The 22,846-nt window shown below is 38.3% G+C and overlaps 1 protein-coding gene across 1 annotated transcript in view; it reads right to left on the bottom strand.

Moving 5' to 3' along the window:
• SPRED1 (sprouty related EVH1 domain containing 1) overlaps positions 1 to 22,165 on the bottom strand; it is a 57,471-nt gene extending 35,306 nt beyond the window's left edge. The window contains exon 1 of the mRNA XM_071427020.1: positions 22,025 to 22,165. Within this exon, the coding sequence (XP_071283121.1) occupies positions 22,025 to 22,053 (29 nt within the window). The 5' untranslated portion in view covers positions 22,054 to 22,165. The remainder of the gene's footprint in view (positions 1 to 22,024) is intronic.
• Positions 22,166 to 22,846: the final 681 nt, after the last annotated feature.

The raw sequence follows: 22,846 nt of genomic DNA, 5'->3' as shown, positions 1-22,846 counted from the left end.
CCAAACAAAAAACAGCTGACACAGTTGTTTCTTTAGGAAGCACCAAAAAAAAGGATTGCGTAAAGTGTTACTTAAGGGGAAGAAGAGGAGCTAAAATGCCAGAAGTCAAGTAACCAAAGTGAAGTAATAGATGTTTCAAAAGTGACATTAAAAGATTGGGGGGGGAAATATGGTTTGTATAGATTGTCTGCTGTCAAGTAAATAACAGTAGTGGAGAAACAAAAAAGAAGGAGAGGGGAAAAAAAGAAGGAGAATAAAAAAAGGAGAGGAAAAAAAAGAAGGAGAGGAAAAATAAAATAAGGGATGCAGAACAAGTAGGAAAGAGAAAGGAAACAGTATCTCCTTTTCCCAAACAAGAAGCAGACATGAGGAAAAACTAGGTGCCCTTCATCACTGACAAGCATAATCAAAATGCACATCATTGTTTGACATGCAATTGTTATGCTATGGCTTTCTATAATACACTGGTTTTTTTTTTTCCTGGACTAAAAGGGCACTATAAAATCTTGCAGCCAAATTTAAGTTAGGAAAAAATTCGTTAGATTGGTTCCAATTAAAAAACCAAGAGTAAGATAGAAATTTTTCATTTTAAGTTGTATATTAAGTAATTTCCAGCAAATACAAGTTATTGTATCAAAATCTATACCATATTAACACTTTTAATACGTGGAAAACTGGTAAACATCATGAAGAAGTGGAAAGAATGGTTTTAAGAAGCATTTCCAATGAGTAAGCAGAGACAGCTGAAAATGCAGAGCAATCAGATTTCTTTTAATCTTTTCTGAAACTATTCTCTGCAGCATGATCTCAGGAGGTACTTTAACAGAGACTTGTGAGAGAACACAAAGCTACTGACAGATCTACACTATCTTCTGCGAATAAATCCAAGGCAACTCACATACCTACACTACAATTATTGTTCTAAGCACTTCCAAGTAATGTGATCTGGCACTGCTGCCAGAAGCACTCTCCATCCTTCTCTTGCCCTGATCATTTATTTCTACATGCACTTTCTCCACTGCTTCTGCAGCTTTGCAGTGATCAACATTGGGAAGGCTGATGTGAATCAAGAATAATCCAGAAGAAAGAGCATCTTCAATCCAGAACAATTATCCAGCCTTGATCAGTAAATTACAGCCCAGTTGGAGCTTGCCTGCTTATCTACATTACATATGTATTTTGAGATTAGGACACAACTAACAATATGAACACCCAGGATTTAAGTCACAAAGTTTGGCCGATTTGACCTTTTTCTGCAGTATAAACATAAAGAAAACATCTAATTACCAAGTGTTTTGGCTTCATATGTGAGAAATTATGAGGACCAAACATGTAAAAAAAATAATGGAAAAAAAAGTTCTTTCTCTGAATCCTTACTGTGAGAAGTTTTGGCCCTCCTTGTGTTAGTTAAGCCCAGTTTATATGCTAACAAATCAAACCACTTCCTTTATGTAATGACTGAATACACAAAGGGAAAGCAGCCTTGATTCCAGAAGGTGCAAAGGGATTAACTCTGGTAGCACAGAAAATAGGTATTCTGAACACTAAAGAGTTCATCCCTTAATGTGGTGAGAGGAACAATTTTCAAGAAATACAATTGAAAATATATCACAAGAAGATGTGATGTATTTAAAAGCACATATAACCTGCATGTAGCTTTAAATCTGTGTATCATTAATTCTTGCAAAACCTAATATTTCCAGTGCAGATATAACAGAAATGCGTACTACCTTTCTGCACATTAAAACAACATATATGGCCAAACTTTTATACTAATAAACCAATAATTTTACAATCAATTAGCACTAAAGACAGTAGTCATACTGTATGACTTTAGAAGTCTGAATGCAAACTACCTTCTCATGAAGGGTTAGGAGTATTCAGTCTGAATCTTTTCACTGGAAAGGAATTATAGAAGTCTCTGTTTAATATACAGCAAACAAATGTGATTTGCCTGAAGTGATTCATCACCTCATCTTCTCTGATGCATAGTCACCAATATTCAAGGAAATATTACCCAGGAAAGGTTTTACAATAGAAAAGTAGCCTTTAAAAACAACTTAGAAAAATTCATTTGGCAACAGAACCTTTTCTGCTACAAAATATTTATTCACAATAAAGAAAAACAAAACTGATGAAGTGACCAGGCTGCTAACTAACTACTTGTTAAGGAGATACTTTAAATTGAGATTAGTCAATTTATTAGTAAAACACATTTTCCAACCACAGTACTACTGGCATAATGAACCGCTGTTGCCTGTAAACATTTCCCCCCTGCCCCCCTTGCTCGTGTTCCTGCATTATTATGCCAAGCACATAAGGGAGAGGAAATACAAATCTCCTCTCTACAAAAGAGGAAGAAGAAAAGAAAAGTCCCAAACATGAAAACTCTACAAGTTTTGCAGCTATTCATCCTTTAATAAGGATTGGTTCTTATAAGAAGTAATTCAGCATTTGCTGAGAATGCAAGGAAATAATACAGAATCCATGGATTTGAAACTTTAACGCTGGGTTCCAGTAAACTGGCTCTCAAAAGAAAAGCTTGCACTCATGTAAGCATTTTGACACAGACAGATGATGCATCTCCAGGAGACAAATTAAAGGGTGTTGCTCCATTGAGCGGTTATGTGACAGGAGTACACTGTACTATGCATAGCACATAAATGCTACGTAGATCTCTCATTTTTTTGAATTCCTTATTAATTGCAAGATGTTATTCATAGGAGATGACTGAGCAGCCATAAATGCAGAGCTCTATCAGTGATTCAGCATCTGTAGGTCTGCAGCAAAAATTATTTGCTTTTATGGGATAATGGGAAAGCAGCTAAACCTCTGCACCTAAATCCAGCCTGAACTCCTACCCCTTTCTTCTCCAGTCTTGGGGTACAATTCTCCTCCCTCCTTTGTGTTAACTTAAATCAGTGCACAACTGTAAAGAAAACTAGTTGTGCAACCAAAACAGAAAACGCATCCTCCCAAAAAGATAGTTCTGATGGATCAGTGCCCCCACTTACCTTCAGTCATGTGCCCCTTATGTCTAGGGCCAAGGCTGTGAATGTCAACTATGCCTTTCACTGGCAGCTCAAAACTATATTTCATCATTAGAAATGCAGGTTTGCATAGGTTTTTAAAGACTTATCTAAAATATTCATTTTGGTGGACACTTGTATGTATAAAATATTTTTTTTATCCACAGGAAAGCCACAGAAGTTGCTCTATAGTCTACATAAGTTTTTAAATTCTAAACAGACTACCTGTTTACTACTTGTTTAGTACTTTAACTCAGTAAAGCACTAAAGATTTAAATCAGACTGAAACTGATGACCAATATCCTAGCCATTTTTCCAACATAAAAATCCATTTGTTCCTCCTGTACAGTCTGGGAACAAATAACATTACCCCTTTGCTTTAAGGGACCCAGAAACCAAGAAAAAAATTACTGTTGCATTTGGCATATTTCAATCACTTTCAATCTATTTATACACATATTTCCTAAGTGTGAACCCTAGGAAAGTCTCATTCAGTTATGATACTGCTACAGCAGTGTTTTCTAGATGAAGCCAGTAGTGCATTCAGTTGAATGTAGAGTTTGAAAAAAAGGGAAGTTAAAAACCAAAAAAGAAACCAAAAAAAAAACAAACAAAAAAAAAAAAATCAAGCCATGATTAACTTCACCCAGCTAGAGGCTGAGAGCACTACAGCCTTGTTTCAGATATGAAAGAAACACTTTTAAGATTTTAAATTGAAATTCTCCCTTTAAGTCTATTTATGCATTTACTCTTCATACTCATTTTCCAGCTTCCTCAGCAGCATACACACAGTTAAAATCTGACGCTTATTAGAATAGACTTCTGGTGGGAAGTGCTAAGAATTCACCCCACTGCCTACCAATCTATCCAGAAATCTGTTCTCACTCCTACTTCCTCCTGTCTGTTCCTTTCTGAAACAGCAGTAGGGGGGTTGGGAGTTTGCCTTTCCTCTACTGGATCACAGTTGTGTACATGAACTATACCAGACCATATGGCAATCTCTCTCAATTCGTAAGAGGCAAAACAAGCTTCCTACCAAGCCAATCTGAAGAGAAGCAGGTAAGAGCGAGAGCCTACAGACACCAGTGTCCACGTGCCTGTTCACAGACACCAGTTACTACATCTAAGCCTAATGTAGCAAGTAGGAAGTACAGAAAATGGTACTTCAAGGGTAAGAGCAGCCCTATCCATACTCACAGAAGCACTCCAGCTTCTATCTAGCTGCCTACATGCAACTTCAAGTGGTCTGGAGAAAAATCAGACTCAGAGGTATTGTTTAGCATGCAGGAAGGTTTTGACATAAAGAAAATTACTGTATTGAAGAAAAAACAGTGCCTGTTTGATGAGCAATGCATGCAGAGGATAAGCCCACTGCTGGAGAGTGTAACTAGAGAGAAAGGTTAGACTCTGAAACATCTATGGCTGTCTGGAAGCTGCTAGACAAAACCAGCCAATCAGAAACATAGTGAAGATGGATTTTCCTTTCATGAAGGAAAAGCATTAAAGCTTTATTGAATACCAAATTGCAAAAATCCAGTAGGAAAACCACTCCAAGATGCAACACCAAGGAGATATTCCACTACTCTTAGTGAAGAGCTGATAGGATTCCCAAAAGGGCCCAGCCTTTACATCCATGTGTTTAACTCTCGTAAAATTAGAATTGTCTGATCAAATACACTGAAATAGGATCCCGCTCATGTTCTTTTCTGGGAAGTCAAAAATTATTTTTACAAAATTTTATTTTCAATCTAATAAATTAATAATTGCATTTTACAACAGCTTTTAGTCCAGCAACTAAATTAAATTCTTCTGTAAATTAATACAAAATTTTGTCAACATTTTTTACACTAGATTTTAGGGTATACAACCTACATGAGCGTGCAACAAGTGACATGAGAGAAAATAGTTCCCTCAGCTGGAGCTATGTAATTTTCACTTCTTAGCTTAATTCAACTAGTAGAGTCATTATATCTGTATAACAACACAGTCATCTTAAAATCTTTACTACCACATAGACAGCTTACTGAGAACAAGAAGTTGCTTTACTTAAGGGAATAGGGAGCAAAACTGAAGCAGCAGAAGGTGCTGCAGATTACCTGTCCTAAATAAACATGAAATCCACCAGAGACAAAGAACTGTCAAGTAGCTGGAGATACATCCAGGATCTGCCTATATTGAAACATTATTGCAATAAGGACCAAAACTAAACCACAGTTTTCTATTGCATCATTTCTTCATCAATATAGAAATGTAGAAATACACAATGTAGAAACAGACATGGGTCACTCAGGATAGGAATTGCATAATAGTTTGCCTTTAACTCATAGGTGTTAATGCACCTGTAACCTGCCACCAATGATCTATGACATTTGATACACTAATACCAGAAGTGTTACTGTAAAGAAACATTCAATCTTCATGTTAAGGTTAAATATTCATCCCTCTCAATTTAAGAGATTGTACATTTCCCTCTGTCCACATTACATTAAAAAAAAGTGCATAAGCAATTAAAGAAATAAGGGATTTCAACAAAATCCCTAAGCACCAAACTAAGAAGAAGCCTGACCACATATGTATTTCCCTCAGAGAGTGAGTCATCCTCTATGGAAACACTGCTGTAGATATGATGGAAGAGTCACACTTCCACAACACAAAAGAAAAATAATTTTCTTTTCATTGATAAGCAGCTAGAAAAAGATGGCACCTTTTTATTTTCTTGGTTCTGCTTTAGGTCACAACTTCACGTTATGAAGATTAAACATCCAAAAACTTTAAAGGGTTCAAATGTCAGTGTAAAAACATTGAAGGATTATAATTTTCCCTCACTTAAACTTTAAAATGAATATTGACTGGCAAGAGAATGTCAGAGATGCCACTAGCCTATCACATTTTCAACCTTCAGAAGACAGCTGTAAAAAATAAAAATCCAAACAACCCCAACAAAAAAAACCAAACAAACAAACAAAAAAAAAAAATCACAACCCCTTCCTCCCCCCAAAGCCCCCAAAGCCATCTTTGATAGAAACTTAAAAGTCTATGTTAACAGCAACAAGTTTAAATACTCGATCTTAGAAGTCCTATAGGATAATACAGATTTGAGAAATCTCATGGAACCTCTTTAGGAATGAGGTTCTCTAATTCACACTACAATAATTTGAGAAATTTGAGGTTCAGTTAGCATCAAACATCATTATTTCTTAAGAGTTTTTCCCAGACAGATTATATGTCAAATAAAATTAACCCCAGAGATGTAACATGATCCTATAATAGTTTGACTAAATTACAAGTTTTAAAGTAGACAGCCATCAAAGTAAGGAGAACAGGCAATCATGAATTCAGAAAATGTACATTGCCCCATAGTCAGCTAATGGCAACTTTAATAGGATGTGATGGATTTTTCTCCATCAGGAGAAAATACTGCCTGCATTTTTGCTTCAACAACCCACGCCAGCTGACTAATGGAGTTATATTTTTGTCTCGTATGAGGATGGTTACTTGCCCATCCTCTAGCAGTTGCAGAATGAAACATTAACAACAGCTGTGGGGTGAACAGAAAAGCTGCTCTATTTGGTAGCCAAGATCCAAAGTACAGGCCTTTCCTCTCAAACAGTGGAGCTCATTTTCTGTCACAGGGTGACAAAAAGACAGCGCAAAACAAAGCCAGTTTTAGGGCCTGAAGTAGCTAACTGAAGGTACTTTTAAGGAGCAATACATCTTTATGGCAAAAAAAAAAGTACAGGATTCACAGAAATTAAAAATAGGGGTACTTGGATAGATAAGAGTCCTTGGGAGCTTAGAAGTTGTTGCTGAAAAGAGATACCAGTGGATCCAGACAGGTTTCTTTAAACAACTCTTATCAAATACTATTAAATATAAAACTCTTTAACTCGGCATACTAACAATCCTAATCATAGCAGACCAATCCCAAACACTCCTGCCACACTACTGAATAATCAGCATATGCCTGCAACTAGAAACATCTTTTTATGCAAACACTTGGGCTTCAGTCCTGCAAAAATTTAAATATATCACTCTGAGTAGACCTACAGATCTCTCTGGAAGTCTGTAGAGTTTATCACACACATAAAAGCTAACACATATTTGTAAGTCTTGCAAGATAATTGCTTTTGGCAGAGTATAAATAACATTGCTCTAATGTGTTTCAGCATCATGGTCTCCTGCTTTAAGAGCCAGACATTCTGGTGAAGCCTGTCATTCTTCATATAAAGAGTGGCAGCTGTATAGCCCACAGAGACATTTAAACTTCTCTTTGCATTTTCTTTAAAGTTTCAGAATAGTGTTTGGGCATTCTTTTAAAGTAGCAAGAAAGCTAACAAGTGAAGCCAATAAAAATTGCCTAAAAATGCTTTCTTACTAGTGCCATGGATACCACTGGTAGGACTGGAAGCAATTCTTAGACAAACCATCTATAGCTTCTAACACTGCCAAACAGAACATCAAATAGGCTGTGGAGTTTACTAGGTATTTTTCCAGAACTCAATGCACTGGGCAGCAGGGCAGTAATTTAAAATGAGAAGCAGTCTTAATAAAGGCCTCTAATGCTAACTGTACTATATACTTCAATGAAAAACCTTAAAAATCTGCTACAAGAAGAGTTCTCAAATAGCAACACAGGCATCTGAAATAATTTTAGAAATTTAATGCCAGCAGTTTGCCTAATTGATTTCTAGATGCATCCCTAAAACTAGATCCCAGATTTCTCTCCTTGTCAGTCTTTTTTTTTTCTTTCAGCATTGTCTTACTGTCTCTATTGCCCTTCATTTCAACTTCTAACAAGGATAGTCAGGAGCAAAGAAAAGTAGCTTCAGGTTCCACCAATGCCATTGAGAATTAGAAGAATGGTGTATATCACCTACTGCAAGCCCCAGCTGAACAGCAGACCTGTCTTGGCAGAAGATCCAGTTCTAATTAGGGGAAAGAAATGACTATATTTTGTAGACACAGGTAGCCCTTACTGCAGCATTACTTTTGCCCTTCCGTGCTCCTGCCCTTAATTTCATTTCATACTTTCATCTCTCTGATGGTTTATCTAACAGATAAACCACCCTTGAAAAAAGATTTTACAGTTGAGGAAGTCTTGCATGCAACACCAGACCTGGTATAATTTAACTCTAGTTCAACAACACAAAAAATGTAATTTAAAACACTCAGCAGCTCTCTCACACCCATATGAATTCACATTTGCAGTCAGTATCACCTTGGCCCAAAAAACCAGTTAGAATTTCCTTGAATTCAATTGATTTCCATTAAGCATATTTTGTTTTGTGTACAAAAATGACAGACATACATTTAAGTGGAATACACAGGCAAATTTTGAAGTGCCTAACTTTTAATTAAAAAAATCCTTTGCTTGTGCCTCAATTGTATCTAGCATAAACCAGCATCTTAAAAAAAAACCCCAAACAACCGAAAGCCACACACAAAACCCCAACAAGAAACAAGAAACCCACCCAGTTTCCAAGGATTAATGAATGAACCTTGACTGAACAGAGACTGAAGGAAAGCAACACAGGCAATCTCGCCCCTACTTCATGAGGTCCTTGTTCAAGGACAAAACCCAAGAGCACCAGCATCTCCCAGTCCCCTTCTCTATCTGCTAAAACACCACCTTAACATCAGAAAGAAGGCAGTTGACACTGACATGACTATAAATTCAATGCATTTCCTAACAAAACTGAATTGCTAAGTTCTTCCCTAGAACATCATGCTTACCATTTTCCCTCATCACCTTATTCACTTGGTTCTTGTGAGACAAATGGTTTCAAGAAAAGAAATACCCATGCAGTACACAGATACTGAAATACTTCATATAGATAAGACTAGTTTCAAGTTCTACCATCAAGCACGAACAGCCAGTTACATCAAAAGATTAAAACTGCATAAGCTGGCATAGCAATTTCAGTTAGCTTGAACTTCTAAATGCCTGAAAACACAGCACTTCAATTAAGAGCAGATAAACCACCCAAACCTAACTTTCTGCTAAGGTCAAATGAAGCCCTACCAAACAACCACATGGTAAAGTTTCCCACCAAACAATGCAGAAAGAAATAATATATTTCAGCTCAAACCTCCTGATGAGGAAATAGATGCATTTGGAATTTAACCAAGTTTCATAGCAAATGGAAAAGATAGAGAAAGGATGTCAACAAAAATTTTTGCCAGAACCTTCATGGAAATTCTTACGTTTTTATGTAAAGCATGATAATCTTCAGGTAAAGCAGCATTAAGAAGTTAAAATAACAAAATACACTACTAAATCATTATTCATTTGTGATGCTCTTGGAATACTGTCCAGATATAAATGGCATCTCTGAACATCTTCAATGTTTCTATTGAGTTTCTCAGACATTTTCAAAGGGACATTACCAATCTGCCAGAAAGGAGAAACTGTAGCTGACCCCTCTGTAGTCTTTCAACAGTCCTGAATCATCATCTGCCTTGTCACAACTTCCCCAAACCATTTCAAACCACAGATCTGTTTTACCATTAAAAAGCAAACAAGTGAGCATTTATTTAAAATCTACTGAACTTAAATCTACTCCCACTCTCTCTCATTAACTGATTTCAACTAAATTTGCTTTAGTTGCTTTAAGAGGGGACTATTAACTACATAGAAACAAAGTTATTTTGTGTGTCAAAATGGCAGTACTCTTATATTTAATGAAACTGGATTTGTCAGTGTTGATTAAACACAGTGCAATAATGGAATTATCTTTTATTTCTATTTTAAATGGCTTGTGTACTTAAACAACTGTAGTTTATTCTGAAATACTTCACAGGCTATCAGAAAGGGTCTGAAAAAAACCCAAACCAAACCCTCAAACATATCCTTTAGAGTTAAGCATTTCAAATAATGTAGGCTATCAGAAACCTTTACAACAAAGCCATCGACAACACATATCAGATATATCATTACAAATCTTCATACTGCTTGGGAGAGGGGGCATTTACATACATCTCTTAAAAACACCCATAGAACTATGAAGATGTGCTTGTGAGTACCCTCTTCTGTGTATTTTTACAAAGGAGCAACAACTTTGAGACCCTTCAGAGCCACAGATAAATAATTTTGTGTAATCTCAAGGAATATGATTACCACTGAATTCAACTTCACTCCTGTGGATCTTGGAACCTCACTTGGTATTAGCCAAGACTGAGAAACTGCAGTGCAAGTCTAGTATTGGAATGAATAAAGCACACACAACATTTTCCTTTGTGAAGAAAATGGTACATAATGGAGCTTGAGAGACTGAAGGTTAATGAACCTAAGTTTATCATTAGGAAAAAATCAAATCTTCAAAACTAGACAGACAGAAGGAATACATAAACCTCCCTACTTGCACTGCCAGATGCTACAGCAATTTCTGATCATACTGTTATGGAAATGAAAAGAATGCAAATAGTAGCTGGCTATTTAAACTGTGAGAACTATTAGTCTGAGCTTCTTATAATCTACTGGAATATTGCATGAAGAAAAGGTTAGACCAAAAGATTTTCCTACTTTTTGTCTAGCATTGTTATTGACAAAGGACAAATCCCAAAGACAAACAGGAATACATCCTGACAAAATCATTTGTTGAGTTATAGTAAGAGCCAACTGCAGAGGAAAGTAAGATCACTCTTTTGGAGAACACCATTTCTCAATGTAAATAAAGCTAATGGAAGTTATATGCTACTGAAAACATGATACAACCACATTTTTTTGGTTAATGATAAAAAGATTGAACAGCATCTTTAATTTCAACTATTAAGACTGAATTCAACAGGAATCAAATGTACTGTTTTATTCTTTAGACAAAATAAGGGAAGCTAAGTAGTAACAACACTGAAAAAAATCCTCTCAGCAAATACACCACAGATCACAGACATTAACCCAGTAACTGACAGTTATGTTTTCTCCACTGTAAAATACAGAGGTATAAGTGAAGAAACAAAAAAAAAAACCCCACAATTAATTTCTACTGTAGGATACCACAATTTCTGCACTGCCTGACTGTAATTGCCTTTAAAACAAACTGTGAAGCAATCTCAGAAAAGCTGACCAAAATCACTCTTGCTGTTGAGAAGTGTCACTTGATCCTTCCTCCTTTGCCATGTGAAATACAATTAGGTTCTCTCTTACAACTTCTCTACTGAAATGATCTTTTATTGAAGTACATGGCAGAGATTTGGATCATCATGCTTTATTTGGGATGCTAAGTTGATCCAAGCTCATACTGAAACGAGCATGAGGATCTTTAACTAAAAGCTCTTACTTCATCCTTGAGTTTCAGTTGAGGGGCTCAAGCTCAAGCAGCATAGATTTGCCAAATGGTAGAAAAGCCAATCCTCTATCTGCCAAGAGCCTCTCAGGCCTAAAAAACCAGCTGAAATAAGACTGGGTAAACTTATTTCTCGTTACTCCTCAAGTCTAGTCCATACATTTTGGTTTTGTTCTGAAAAGGAGCTATACATCTGCAGTTCTACATCAGAAAAATTAGTTCGCAAATATCAAAAAAGTTGAATTTTCTGTAGCAGAGAAGTGACTCAACATTGATTTTCTCTTTCACCGATGAAAAGAAGATGAACTTGTAGCCTGTGGGAAGCATTCTCTCCTTATACAGCAAAAGAAACATGTTTTTATTTGGGTTATGTTTTTATTGTTCCATAGTGGTAAAAGACAAACTTCTTGCTAGCATTGCTCAAGGGTAAAACCCTGGTATTAAGACCTGTAAGGATGCTAATGGGCCAGTGAAACATCTCCAAGAGATACAGACCAGTGGCTTACTTTCCAGAGAAGTTTTTCAGGATAAGCTGCATGATAACACTAACAGAGAAATATTCTGAAAAAATGCTTCCTAAAACTACTAAAAACAAGCCAAAATCGATGAGGATGGTGAGAAACCCACACACTTCAAAACCACCACATTCAAAACATGGAAAAGATACATCACTTTCAACAGTAACAAAACAATCAAATGAAAAACAAACAAAAAAACACAAAGAAACAAAAGAAACAAAATAATTAATGCAAAAAACCTATAGTTTTTAAAATGTACACCAGAGAAGGGAAGAAGAGAGAACCTGAAAAAGCGTTACTAATTAGCCAACTAAGGTTATTAGTTTTCCCTTAGTTAACCACAACTTACTCCAGAACAAGGAAAATAAAAGGCCTCCACAGGAAATTACACTATACTAAAGTACAGCACTCTAAATTCACCTGCTCTGGAATAGCTTCCTTGAATAGACCTGTTCTTCATCCAGAATTCAACTAATAGATGAAGAAGAGCTCATGTTTTCTACCTTGCTTCAGAGGAATTAATGTGGACGTGTCCTCCTTGTGCAGGATTTGCTGACAGCCATAACTGAGAAATGAAAGCTTGTGAATTCACGCATCATCAGCCCACGGAGTTTGAAGAAAAGCAAAATGAGGTTTGTGTCAGTGACAAACACACATTTGCCCAAGCATCTCCTATACACTATGCAGAACACCCTAAGTATACGACAGAAGATACTTAAAAGTATGTGTTAAGGCAAGACTACTTCACCTTTTAAAACCATTAGCCAAAAGTCATCTTTGCCCCTCAGACAACCTGAAAACAGGGAAGCAGGTAATCCCATAACAAGATTCCCTCAGCCTGCCTGCAGCTAAGAGGTTGGGGTGCAGGTATGGTCACAGACTCAGTTTTCCATGTCCCAGGCAGATTCTTAACTGATTTCTGCAAATCCTCCATTACCTAACTTGGGTTGTTAACATGCACGATTCTTCTGCATCACCATAGTAACAAAGCACGTACATTTTAAGGTGCATATGGGGGCTCTTCTAGAGGATGTGTCAAGTTGAATACATCTAAGACAATATAAGATATTTTAAGCTAGCCCCGTTCAGTACAGAAACAGAAAGCATGAAAGTACTGTGCTAGAGATTTTCACAAGACTGCTCAAGCAGTGGTTACACATCCATTAAAAAGTTTTCTGGAGGCTGAAAGAAGTAGAAGATGAAGAAAGTTTCTGTCAAGACACTTATGGGTCTTAATGCATTAAAATAACTGTGTAATTAATAATGGCCTGATTTACACACACTAATTTCTTTGGGAACCACAAAGCACAACATAGTAAAAGATCTTATGAACACAGTTTACCTACAAGTTTCCCCACCCACCCTACGCCTCCAGAAAGCGGTAAAAAAAGGTCCAGATAGAAAACATACTCACTCTTTATTTTACTCATTAAGAAATGACAAGCAATGGGCACTTTCATGTCAATGAGAGTGACAAGTACCTTGAGCTTACAGGCCTGAACTATCACACCATTCCTGTAGGATACATGAGGAACACCACAGAAAACCCAGGCTTAATGGCACCCCTTACATTAGGTGGCTCCACAGGAAATAAGCCCATACATTGTTAACAGTCTCACGGCCACTCTGTGACTTGCCACATCGAGATGCATGCATCTAGTGTGCATGACTTCTCATAACAGATGCCATTACTGCCCTTAAGATCCAAACCAAAATAACGTTCAACATAGCAAATGTATTATTCCTCAAATAAACTTCTCAAAAAACTAGAGAGAGGCTCTGAACTGGTGGGGAAAAAAACCCCAACACTAAAACTCTACCTTTCAGGTAATGATTAAAAAAAAATCACATTAGAAGAAAGAATGTAAGAAACAGCATGCTGCAAATCTGGATGCAATTACAGTGATATTACCAACATTTGAAATGCTCACATAGTTGAAATCTGAAGATTAAAGACTAAAATCAGACTAAACTCCGGAAACAAATCAAACAAAAAAACCCTAACAAATCTGTCAGAATATTGCTTTATTTTTCAATGTTAGTATTAATAGAATTTTAATGCTTACTAAGATGCAGTCTTCAATTACACAGAACCACCTGTGCATGACCAGAAGACACAATCCTCCTCCCTGGAACAGGAGAAGTAAATGAGACAAGGGGTTGAAAAAAAAGAAAACTGGTCATTTCCTAATATTGAAGGTTTGAGAGCAGAACCCAGGCAATCTGATTACAATCGTTTATCTGTCTTATTACCAAAATCATCAAAATTCATTCATCCTGGCCACATGGATTTTATTTGCACAAAAAAAAAAAAATCTCAGTTCTCAAACCCAAAAATTCTCAAACATTTAATTTTACAATTTTGCATTCCGTTGGCACACTCTATGTACAACTGGTACCAGCAATCAATTTCTTCTTAAAAATCTTTTGAAATTAGAGACAGCAATGCCAAAATTATTTTGCATCAGTAGCACAGATCAGTATCATTTGAATCATAAGTGGAACTTGTAATGAGATAGTTAACAGCCCCTGAAGAGAGCCCAAACATACCTATCCAAAGTCTATCCTGCTATGAAACTTCCAAATTACTGTTGGCCCTAAAGCAAGCAAAGACCAGTGATTATCAACAATAACTGGTGCTTACAGACATACAGCTTTGTTACATAAGGTCAGCCCCAGACACAGATTAAAAACCCCCTCAGGATTTCCCATTTTAAATGTATAAATCTCATCTCTAAATCCTGAATTCGCTTCTTTACACCTTTTAAATATGTATTCCTGTTCAATGTTCAACATGTATCAGCATCAATCACAGGCCTCATATTAAGACATGCTGTACTAGGATCCAGAATAAGCACACCATGCACAGAAAGGAATACCCAGGGCTCAGAATACTTTAGCACATCTGAAAGGTTGAAAAGTTTCTAAGAAGCCACATAAAAATTCCTAAATCCGAGCAGGCACAGTATCCCACCTTTCACTAAGGAGAGAGAAATCTCTTCTGCCCTCAAGGTTTATCCCACTTCACCAAAACAGTTCAGCACAATTTCTGAAGGAATAAAAACTCCTGGCAGGAATCCTCACTGACAGCTACATCTTACCATTCTGGAGTTATTTAGGGAAGACAGTCAGTCTCAGTAACAATTTTTAATAAACTTGGCACTAGATTTCAGTAATCGTTTCATTAATTAAATTTTTGATGCTTCTTGTTGGTACGTACATTTGTTGACAACATTTGACTTTACTTAAAACTGAAATAAATCAGTTTCATTTTTGCTTTGACAAACTTCAGTATCTCAACTAACCAGCAGGAGTCAAAGAAAAAGGATGATTGTTAACAGTTGTCAGATCATCATGGGGAAGGCCTATTCACTTATTGCTGTTTTTCTGGAGGTTTTTAAAAACAACTCAAAAAACCCCAACTCTTCCATAGACTTTAATGACACCTGCTCTTGCAAACCACTCCAGTCAAAAACTGGCTCACAAAACCATTCAAGCCAAGCATTTGGGCCACAGAATTCCTTCTGGCATTCTGAATAGGCGAGTGTTAAACTTGCTTTAACAGAATTAGACTTCCTTACATAATTAAAACATGAACAGCAGTAGACAAGACTAGGAATGAATACATCTGGGAGGGGGGAAGAAGAAACAGATGCCATATCACCTAATTTTTAAAATGGTTTAAATGCTTCAATTATACACATTTGGTGAATTCTTGCATAGTGTACACATGAAAAATATTTCCTTCTGAATGGAAGTTTGGTAGCACACAGCAGTGCAGAATGGAACACAGTAACTGATGAAGTTTCTATGGCCTGTTTTCCCTGTTTGAATTATTTAGTGTCATATGACATTGAGTTCTTACAGAGAAAAATGCTTGTGAGTGATTTCCTTTCACAGATAGATTAATTTACTGTCATTATACTGGGACAAAATTAATAATAGTAATAATGATAATAATAATATCATCATCATCATCTGTTTTCCCCACCTTAATTGGAGCATTGGGAGTTAGGGCCTGTGTGTAGCAAGTGAATAGTTATTTAATCAGAACCACATTTATAAACAAATTCTAGCACTCAGAGCGCTTAAATGCAAATTTTTTGTCCCTTAGCATATCTAAAGACTTGTAGGTTGCTTGGGTTTTCTTCTTTTTCTTGTTCCTATGTAGGAGAAAATTAAAATAAAGCAATGAATATAGACAAATTAGTATCTATTTTTAAACAAATTGATATCACAGATAACAGCATGAACATTACTATAAGGATATGCTTGAAAATATTAGAAAATACAGGCACTTAAAATGTCTGCTTACTTTATGCAAGTGTAAGTGCTGTTCAATACCACTGCAGTCTTATAGATTGATTCTTATCACAACTTTCAGGTAGGAGAAGTACTGTGCTTATGCTAGTATGACATACCATAAAATATTTTACTATATACACAATGTTATCACTTCATGAATGAGAAAAACCACAGGGAATAATGACAGCCAACAGATTATACTAGAGCATAGTCTAAGCATTAACAAAAAAATAAAAAAAATCTTCACTTAGAGAATACAAAAAACCAAGTACAACAGAAGTATGTATTGCTATTGTCTTAAATCTACAAATATATGGCAATACACAAGTGCATTCAGTCCTCTTCCTTTCACCAAAAAATAAGCATTGCTGAAGATAAGGGACACACCTAACAATGTATTAAAAAGCATAAAAAATGTTGCAAATGTGTTTACATCTTATTGAATTTTAATTTGGAAATTCTGTGGCACATTAGTTGCCCAAAATTAAACAGCTACAAAACAATGGAAAACGCTTTCAGAAGAGGTATGAATATTTTCAAGGGAGAAGGGAGGAACAAATTTTATGTTTTTAGGGAACATGAAATTTTTGTTTGCAATCAATTCTAGCCATTCAATAACTGTGCTAGTTTAAATTTACTTGCTGAAGTGTTGTTGCACACTAGAACAGAAAGGAAAAAGAGAAAGACATTTCCTTCCTAAAGCAACCATAAAGAAACCGGGATCCTGAACAATATGGCAACTTCCAGACATCTTTCAAATTCTTTTGAGTAACGTGGGACATGTTCTAACTGAGGAAGAAGAGTAGAAGGGAGAAAGCATTTAACATTTGAACAACAGCATTTAAGACAACATACACTCTATGTCATATCCTAGTCACTCTTTTGAAATCAGCAGAATAAAAACCAAAAAAGACAAAATTATTTCCTTTGTCTCCTTTTTAAACTTGTGCTGATACTCTGAAGAGTATTTCTTATTTCTAGTATTTGTCATAATCCCATTAAATCATCACCTATACACACAATTTCTCCATATATACACAAGAATGGGTAAATAACAAACAAAATTGCCAGCATTTACCCTCAAATGCACCAGGATTGCCCTCAGCTTTAATCCTGTGACTTCTGATCCTGTCAGGATATATTCTTTTCAAGAAACATCTTTACTTTTAAAAATCACACTGATGTCCTCACAGCCACTTTAACACATCAAGAGCATTACATTTTAAATGAACAAAGGGAAACACTTGGTATTCTTGAATTCAAATATTATTGCTGGTTCCAGTTACTGAAACATCCAAAAGCATTTTTCTGCAATATCACAGTAATCAAGGACTGTTGCTAGGGTGAACCTTTTTTTTGAAAGAAAAAAGTAAAAATACCCATCCCCCCTACTGACTCTCAGATTATGTAACATGCAAATTCAGTTTCACCTTCAAAATAGTGTCATACAATATAAAGCCAAACAGACAGCAAGAAACATTTCATAAGACTGGAAAAGCCTCCCAAGGACTCTATAAACAACCCTCCCTCAAATGAAAGCATATCAGAATTGCAATTATTTAGTATAACCAATTGGGTTAGAAAATCCTTTCCTTAAAAAAAAAGAATAGTTCTATTTACAAATTCCTTTCATTAAGGGATGAAGAATTTCAGAGTCTATATATGCCCTGAACTGCAGAAAGAAATTTAGCCTGCCAAAAAGTGTTAAAAACCTCCCAGAACTAATAAGCCCAAATTAATAGGCATTACTTTCTGTGATACAATTTCACATTCAGCTTTCAGTATCTAGGCTTGTAAGACAAATTTCATACAAGTCTGAAGTACAAATGAAGTACAAACAATATTTTCATATATATTAAAGGAAGACATGAATAAATACATTATTTAAAAATTTTGTTCACCTTTACTTTTTCAAATCTGCACTTGAGGATGTTTACAGCACCATAACCTGGGGTTGTTAAGCACACAGCATTAGAATATACTGTGTTTAATTTACAAGCTCTTTAATTAAATTATCTAGGAAAATGAGTATATTTATGTGGTAAAACAATCAGCATGTGACAGTCTGAATCTGTAGAAACTACAATATGTAAAAGCAACTCTAAATACGATTCAAGAGCAGTAGCATTCCCTGAAATAAAAAGCGGCCACCTGCAATACAGAGGAAAGTAAACAAGCCAGTAAAGCAGTGCTCCTACTTTTCGATTGCAGCAACTTCGACTCCATCTTAAGCCTGTCATCATTCACCCCTACTGAATGAGGGCTACACAGCACAACAACTATTCTGTTTTCCCTAACATGGAAATTCAGCCACATTTCTAGACAGCAATTAAAACCTGCTACCAAAACAGAATAGTGCTCACTGACATGACTCCTTCAACATCATTATATTCAGTTGCATGAGTAGCAATTTGACCCATGAGTTCAAAAATTCTAATTCCTTCATTTAAAAACTGATTGGTTTTGGGAATCTATTGTGTTGATGCTGACCACCCTGACTGCAAAACATCACTGAGGAAAAAAAATAATAAAATTATCTGGAGGTATAGAAATACTTTCATTTAACTAATACCTAACTGAAAAATACAATAACAACATTACAAGAACAATGTAAAAATCACCAATGAAGACTCATCTGTAGTAATCAGAATTTTATAAGGCTGCCTTCCATATGTTCATGATTGAGAAGAAACCTAGTAGTCCTTAATGTAGCTTCTTAATTAATCTTTCCCACCACCACTGAGAATTTATTATTAACTGAGGTCAAACTCCAGACACCACAAATATTTATATCTGACTCTGTAAAATGTAGTTTTATAAACGAAGAATAATGTTCAATTACCAGAATATTCCTGGTAGCTACAATGACACAAAATGCATTGCAAAGTACCCGTATTCACTCTTATATGCCAAAAGGTCTGTTAATGAACTCAAGGCAATTGATGCCATCAATTCCACTGATAAAATTAAACACAGTGAACTTCTAATATATGAATTTCAATGTGTAGATCTGTTTTATTTTCACTAACAGTTTATCTGGAATTTCAATCAGATTTCCCAGCCATTTGAAGTGACACACTTGTGCTGTGTGCAAAAGCAACCAGAGAGAAATTATGACTCTGGCCACACCAAAAACGCTGTCAAAAAAGCAAAGCAACTGAGAAACATTTTCCTTATTTTATTTCTAATATTTAAATACATGAAGTAAAAAAGCGCAAGCAAACAAAACCCCCCATGTATTTTTTAAGAAAAAGCATCGTTTATAGTGCTTTGTAAGGGTATTTATATAAGAACACATTTAGTCCTATAGCACCATTGAAAAAACTCAAAGCAAATATGGTATATGAGCTTTCCTTCCTTGTATTAAGTAAAGATTAGTAATATTCCACATATTCTCTTAGGCTGTACTAACAACAAGCCTCCTCCACTCCATGGATATATAATTAAGGATCATCTCAGTGTAATTTGTTAAGATAATGAAAAAGCATACTCATGAGCAATGAACATCACCATTTTAACACTGGCAACCACAAAACAGTTACATCAGAAAAATACACTGTCTGTTCTGGGGATCCTTCATCAGTAAATTTCACTGTGGGTTTTTTTAAAATTTCAATAGATTTAAAATCAAAGGTAATACATTGCCCTCTAAACAATTTATGCCATATTAAAAGCATTTCTGGTATTCTGATATTTCAGAGGTCTCTTTAGCCACAGCATAGGTTAAGGAGAAACTACGATTGCTAATCTGCTGTAAAATTCTCAGAGTAAACAGACAGAAAAATAAATTGCAATGTTGATTTCTATCGATTTAGTTGTTTTCACTGTCACCGGTATTTTATAATAGGCAACATTTTCAGATGCCTCATTAGGTATGACTGCCTTCCTTCTGCATCGTGTTGATCTCTTGCAGATGTAAGGCTGTATCAATAAAATGTAAATTACTCTAAATGGATTAATACCCTGTCTTGAAAATGTATTCATAATAATGAATTTGATTTTCAGTATTCTATTTTTGACTCTATTCCTGAAGGGGAAAATATTTCAACATTTTCTGAATAAAACTCTTCCTAGTTTAAATGTAAGATGGTACAGCGAGAACGTACTGATGAATTCATGCTCCTTTATAGGAAAAGGATAAACATAAACCATAAAAATAAGCCTTTCTCGTCCCTCCACATCTCCCTTTACAGTGACTTCCCATGCTCGCAGCCATAAGCCCTCTTTCTGCTGCCCTCTCCGATAAACCTGCCGGCCTGGCTGTCTCTCCCTTCCCATGCAGGTCTGATCTGCGAGGCTGCTGAATGCAGACACTGTACTGCACTGTGAATGGACAGCCAGGTATTTTATGAATGGAGCTGATCACGTGCTCCCAGCACCTCCCCGAGCTGATATTTCCCACATAACTGTGTCAACAAGCAGCGAACAGCACATATTAATACAGCAGGTCCTGGAGACCTTCCGCCGCCGGCCGCGGGCCGCAGGCCGGCCCTCAGCCCGGGAGCAGACGCTTCGTGCGCTCCGCAGGGCAGTTTCCGCCGCAGGTCAGCGGTGGTGACAGCAATTCTTTTTTCGCAATTTTTTTTTTTTTTTTTTTTTTTTATGAATGGAGATTGTGGTATGCAAATGAGAGCGATTCACAAAAAAAAGGAAACATGGCGGCGGCGGCGGCCCCGGCTCCCGGCCCCGCGGGCGCCGCGGCGGCTCCCCCCGGCCCGGCTCCCCCGGCCGCTCAGCGCCGAGGGCGGCAGCGCCCGAGCCCCACGTCCCGCCGGGCTCCGCTCCCCGCGGGGCCCGGCCCGCGCCGCTCCCCGGAGACCCGAACGTCGCGTTCGGGGAGCGCACGGGAAGGTGCGCAGGCTTTGCTCGGAAGGAGGCAGTGAAACGGGAAATCCATCTTTCCTGCCGGAGGAGCCCCGTCCGCACCCTGCCTGTCAGCTCGGCTGCTCCACGGCCTCTCACCGCTACCTACAGATACAATGGGCGCCGCGCTCCCTCCCCACCGCCATGGCCGCGGCCGTCACCGCATCATTCATAAAATCAGACCGAGCAAACACCGACATCGCAAATCGTAACGCTACGGCTCGGAGACCGCAGCAATCAACTTTAAACTTCCCGATCACAAGAAAAGTTTCAAAATACTTTATATTCCTGTTTCAACGCCATAAAGAACTCGGATATTTTCTGACAAACATTTACCACCTCCGACCCAAATGTATTTCAAAGACTGATTACATGCAAGGAAATACAGCCGCACACACACACAGTCTCCTCTGGATTTCCTCCAAACCAGTCACAGCAAAAATATTAAGAGATCCTTGAACTATCTCTTTCCTCTCTGGGGGGCGGGGAGGGGGGGAAGGGAAGGGGAAAAAAGTCCCAAGTGCTCATTAAAAGAAAAAAAAAAAGAAAGGGAAAAAAGGGCTTTAGGGTAGGTTTAAGCTGTATTTACACTGACTGACTCATCCAATTAAAATTCAGGAGCAGTTTCCTGCAGGATGAAGCTCCCACACACTAGTTTCCATGTGAAATATCTACAAGTAACAGGATTTTATCGGAGGTAGTACGTGCCGACACCTCTCTGGGCATTTCAGACCCATCCTCCCTCTCCAAGACACCATCGTTACCTGCACCGTTTTCTACCGGGCTTTAACTAAACCAAGCTTTTCTGGCCAGCGGATCGTAGCCCTTCCAAACCAAGCTCCTTCACAAAGAGGGAGCTTCTGGGCTTCCCTGCACGCGAGCAGAAATGCGCAGTCCGCGCAGGAGGAGGACAGCACACGTACGTGCGCGGGCAAAGGCCCCGCGGGGCGCGGAGCCGAAGGGACGCGTCGAGCCCCATCCCCATTCCGATCCCGGGGCGGAGGGGAGGGGGAGCGCCGCCACTTACTCGTTAGAAGTCGCCGTCTCTTCGCTCATTTTCTCCTCACCACGATCCGACAGGCACACGGAGCAGCACCGACGCAGCCAGGGCGCAGCCAGAACTCACCAGAAACTTCACCATTGTTACCCCCGGTCTGCCGCCCCCGGCCAGGGCACGGGCCGTGCGGTGAGTAAGGAATAGGGGCGGGGGGAAGGAGTCGGAGAGCGGTCTTTATCCTGGAAACCCGAAATCCTGACGTCCGGCGGTGCAGCGTATTTCCCCCGTCTTTGGAGACGATGATGATGGTGGTGATGGTGAAGCAAACAGAAGCAAAACCCAAGGATCTTCTGATATCGAGCTGCTCCCAGTTAGAGGGGAATAGAGTTGTGGAGACAAGGGAGAGCTCCCCGCCGCAAAAAGCTGCACCGCACCGTCCTCCCGCTGCAGCTCATCTCCCGCTGCAGCCGCCTTCGCTGCTGCCCTCCTCCTCCTCCTCCTCCTCCTCCTTCTTCTCCTCCTCCTCCTGCTGCTGCTGTTCGGCCGCCTCCCTCCCTACCCGCCCGCCTCCCGCGCACAGCCGGGGCAGGCGGCGGCAGAAATTCCTCCAGACACCGGAGCCGCCACAGGCCGGGGCAGGCGGGGAGGGACGGGGAAAAAGGGGGCAGAGAGGCTCGACGAAGATCTCCCACCCCCTCCAAAGCGACGTCGAGCACTGCGGAGAGAGGACGCGCCGGCCCGAAGGAGAAGGCTGGCGACGGGGGGAGGGAGGCGTTTTAAACCAGCCTGGGGGTGGGAAGGGGGGGGGACGGCGGAGAGCGAGGATGCGTCACGGCTGTTTGTGTGAGGAGA

This window comes from Agelaius tricolor, unplaced genomic scaffold (assembly GCF_023055355.1).
Source record: "Agelaius tricolor isolate 1412-34295 unplaced genomic scaffold, bAgeTri1.0.p SCAF_5, whole genome shotgun sequence".
Lineage (NCBI taxonomy): Eukaryota > Metazoa > Chordata > Aves > Passeriformes > Icteridae > Agelaius > Agelaius tricolor.
This window is presented reverse-complemented; position numbering and strand designations above follow the sequence as displayed.